This window comes from Malaclemys terrapin, chromosome 1 (assembly GCF_027887155.1).
Source record: "Malaclemys terrapin pileata isolate rMalTer1 chromosome 1, rMalTer1.hap1, whole genome shotgun sequence".
In the NCBI taxonomy this organism is placed as follows: Eukaryota; Metazoa; Chordata; order Testudines; family Emydidae; genus Malaclemys; species Malaclemys terrapin.
In genome coordinates this window covers 178,827,123-178,830,858 of record NC_071505.1, presented here as the reverse complement: position 1 = coordinate 178,830,858, position 3,736 = coordinate 178,827,123, and the positions used below count along the sequence as shown (strand labels likewise).

Below are 3,736 nucleotides of genomic sequence, written 5' to 3'. Positions count from 1 at the left end.
GTGGATCACAAGGGACATTTCACCAACATCAACGTGGGATGGCCGGGAAAGGTACATGATGCTCGTGTCTTCAGGCACTCTGGTCTGTTTCGAAAGCTGGAGGAAGGGACTTTCTTCCCGGACCAGAAAATAACCATTGGGGATGTGGAAATGCCTATCGTTATCCTTGGGGACCCAGCCTACCCCTTAATGCCATGGCTCATGAAGCTGTACACAGGCAGTCTGGACAGTAGTCAGGACCTGTTCAACTATAGGCTGAGCAAGTGCCGTATAGTGGTGGAATGTGCATTTGGACGTTTAAAAGTGCGCTGGTGCAGCTTACTGACTCAGATAGACCTCAGCGAAACCAATATCCCCATTGTTATTGCTCCTTGCTGTGCGCTCCACAATATCTGTGAGAGTAAGGGGGAGACATTTATGGCGGGGTGGGAGGTTGAGGCAAATTGCCTGGCCGCTGATTACATGCAGCCAGACACCAGGGCAGTTAGAAGAGTACAGAAGGGTGCGGTGTGCATCAGAGAAGCTTTGAAAACCAGTTTTGTGACTGGCCAGGCTATGGTGTGAAACTTCTGTTTGTTTCTCCTTGATGAACCCTCCGCCCCCCCCCCCCCCCCGGGTTCACTCTACTTCCCTGTAAACCAACCACCCCACCCTCCCCTCCCCGCTTCGAGCACCGCTTGCAGAGGCAATAAAGTCATTGTTACTTCTCATTCATGCATTCTTTATTAATTCATCATACAACTAGGGGGATAATTGCCAAGGTAGCCTGGGATGGGTGGGGGGGGAGGAGGGAAGGAAAAGGACACACTTCAGTTTAAAACTTTAACACTTATTGAAGGCCAGCCTTCCGATGCTCGGGCAATCATCTGGGGTGGAGTGACTGGGTGGTCAGAAGCCCCCCCACCGTGTTCTTGGGCGACTGGGTGAGGAGGCAATGGGACTTGGGGAGGAGGGCTGTTGGTTACACAGGGGCTGTAGTGGCGGTCTCTGCTCCTGCTGCCTTTCCTGCAGCTCAACCATGCGCTGGAGCATATCAGTTTGATGCTCCAGCAGCCAGAGCATCGACTCTTGCCTTCTGTCTGCAAGTTGACGCCACCTATCATCTTCAGCCCGCCACTTGCTCTGTTCAGCCCGTGATTCATCCTGCCACCTCTCCTCTCGTTCATATTGTGCTTTTTTGCACTCTGACATTGACTGCCTCCACGCATTCTGCTGTGCTCTTTCAGCGTGGGAGGACATCTGGAGCTCCGTGAACAGATCATCCCGAGTCTGCCATTTTCTCCTTCTAATCTTCGCTAGCCTCTGCGAAGGAGAAACATTTGCAGCTGGTGGAGGAGAAGGGAGAGGTGGTTAAAAAAGACACATTTTAGAGAACAATGGGTACATTCTTTCACATTAAATTTTGCTGTTCACATTACACAGCACATGTGCTTTCGTTACAAGGTCACATTTTTCCTGTTATATTGAGGGCCTGCTGGTTTGGTGTGAGGGATCACTCACGCAGTGCCAGGCAACAGAATTCAGCTTGCAGGCAGCCATGGTAAGCCACAGTCTTTTGGCTTTTTTAACCTTCATAACATGTGGGAATGGTTTCAAACTGCAGCGCCCTCATTTCCCATACCAAGGACCCATTGGGTTGGCCATTTAAAATGGGTTTGCAATGTAAAAGGAGGGGCTGCGGTTTCCGGGTTAACATGCAGCACAAACCCAACTACCACCCCCCCCCACACACACACACACACACAATTCTCTGGGATGATCACTTCACCCCTCCCCGCCACTGCGTGGCTAACAGCGGGGAACATTTCTGTTCAGCCGAGCAGGAACGGGCACCTCTGAATGTCCCCTTAATAAAATCACACCATTTCAACCAGGTGACCATGAATGATATCACTCTCCTGAGGATAATAAAGAGAGATAAGGAATGGATGTTGTCTGCATGCCAGCAAACACCGGGACCATACGCTGCCATGCTTTGTTATGCAATGATTCCAGACTATGTGCTACTGGCCTGGCGTGGTAAAGTGTCCTACCATGGCGGCCGGGATAAGTCAGCCCTCCCCAGAAACCTTTTGCAAAGGCTTTGGGAGTACATGAAGGAGAGCTTTCTGGAGATGTCCCTGGAGGATTTCTGCTCCATCCCCATACACGTTAACAGACTTTTCCAGTAGCTGTACTGGCCGCGATTGCCAGGGCAAATTAATCATTAATCATTAAACATGCTTGCTTTTAAACCGTGTAATATTTACAAAGGTACACTCACCAGAGGTCCCTTGTGTGCCCTCAGGGTCTGGGAGCACGCCTTGGGTGAGTTCAGGGGTTACTGGTTCCAGGTCCAGGGTGATAAACATATCCTGGCTGTTGGGGAAACCGGTTTCTCCGCTTCCTTGCTGTGAGCTCTCTTCATTGTCTTCATCATCATCTTCCTCGTACCCCAAACCCGCTTCCCTGTTGCGTGTTTCTCCATTGACGGAATCAAAGTACACGGTTGGGGTAGTGGTGGCTGCACCCCCTAGCATTGCATGCAGCTCCGCATAGAAGCGACATGTTTGTGGTTCTGCCCTGGACCTTCCGTTTGCCTCTCTGGCTTTGTGGTAGGCTTGCCTTAGCTCCTTAATTTTCACGCGGCACTGCTGTGTGTTCCTGTTATGGCCTCTGTCCTTCATGGTCTTTGAGACCTTTTCTAATATTTTGTCATTTAGTTTACTGCTACGGAGTTCGGCTAGCACTGATTCGTCTCCCCATATGGCGAGCTGATCCCGTACCTCCCGTTCTGTCCATGCTGGAGCTCTTTTGCGATCCTAGGACTCCATCATGGTTACCTGTGCTGATGAGCTCTGCGTGGTCACCTGTGCTCTCTGCGCTGGGCAAACAGGAAATGAAATTCAAAAGTTCACGGGGCTTTTCCTGTCTACCTGGTCAGTGCATCTGAGTTGAGAGTGCTGTCCAGAGCGGTCACAATGAAGCACTGTGGGATAGCTCCCGGAGGCCAATAACGTCGAATTCCGTTCACACTACCCCAGATCTGACCCGCAAAGACCGATTTTAGCGCTAATCCCCTCGTCGGAGGTAGAGTAAAGAAACCGGTTTAAAGGGCCCTTTAAGTAAAAAAAAAAAAGGGGGCTTCATCGTGTGGACGTGTCCAGGCTTAATTCGATTTAGCGCTGCTAAAGTCGACCTAAACTTGTAGTGTAGACCTGGCCAAAGTATAGAACTGAAAGAGAGGAACATGAGTCAATGTCCTAGCTATGAAGTGTTAATTTCTTATAAAAGTTCTGTAATTATCACCAGGGCTATTTGTTACATTTCAGAGGTAGAGAAATAAGATGATCTCCTACTAATTAAAATGAAAAAGCCCAAATAAATATTTACTTATTTTCCTTTTAAAGTGGCACTGAATTGGAAACAGAGTCATCTTAGAAAAAAAATGAGAGAGAGAGAAAGATTTGAAAGCAGTTTCAGGTACTCCAATTGTCTCTGAGTTACTCTGTCAGTATTTGGGGTTTACAAGCACATTGCCATGAAAAAACGTTCTCTCCCTATTGCTGTGTGAAAGACCCCCACTAAGAGCAAGGAAAAGCCACTTATACAGAGTAAACAGTGTCATTTAACAATATATAAAATGCTGTCAAGTGAACAAAGTGTCCCCCTCCACTGAATTTTAGGTGTTGCTTATAACAATAGTAGGTTAAATCATTTCAGATAGATTGTGATATTGAAATGGACAGTGTCCCCT

General features: G+C 48.4%; 1 protein-coding gene across 1 annotated transcript; it reads right to left on the bottom strand.

The window, feature by feature from the left end:
* Nucleotides 1–785: 785 nt before the first annotated feature.
* LOC128830585 (mediator of RNA polymerase II transcription subunit 15-like) lies at nucleotides 786–3,198 on the bottom strand. The gene is made up of 2 exons (XM_054016449.1): nucleotides 2,264–3,198; nucleotides 786–1,325 (listed from the first exon to the last, which is right to left on the bottom strand). Exons 1-2 carry the CDS (start codon nucleotides 2,664–2,666, stop codon nucleotides 889–891), a joined length of 840 nt encoding a protein of 279 aa, XP_053872424.1. The 5' UTR covers nucleotides 2,667–3,198; the 3' UTR covers nucleotides 786–888.
* Between the last annotated feature and the right edge of the window lie 538 nt (nucleotides 3,199–3,736).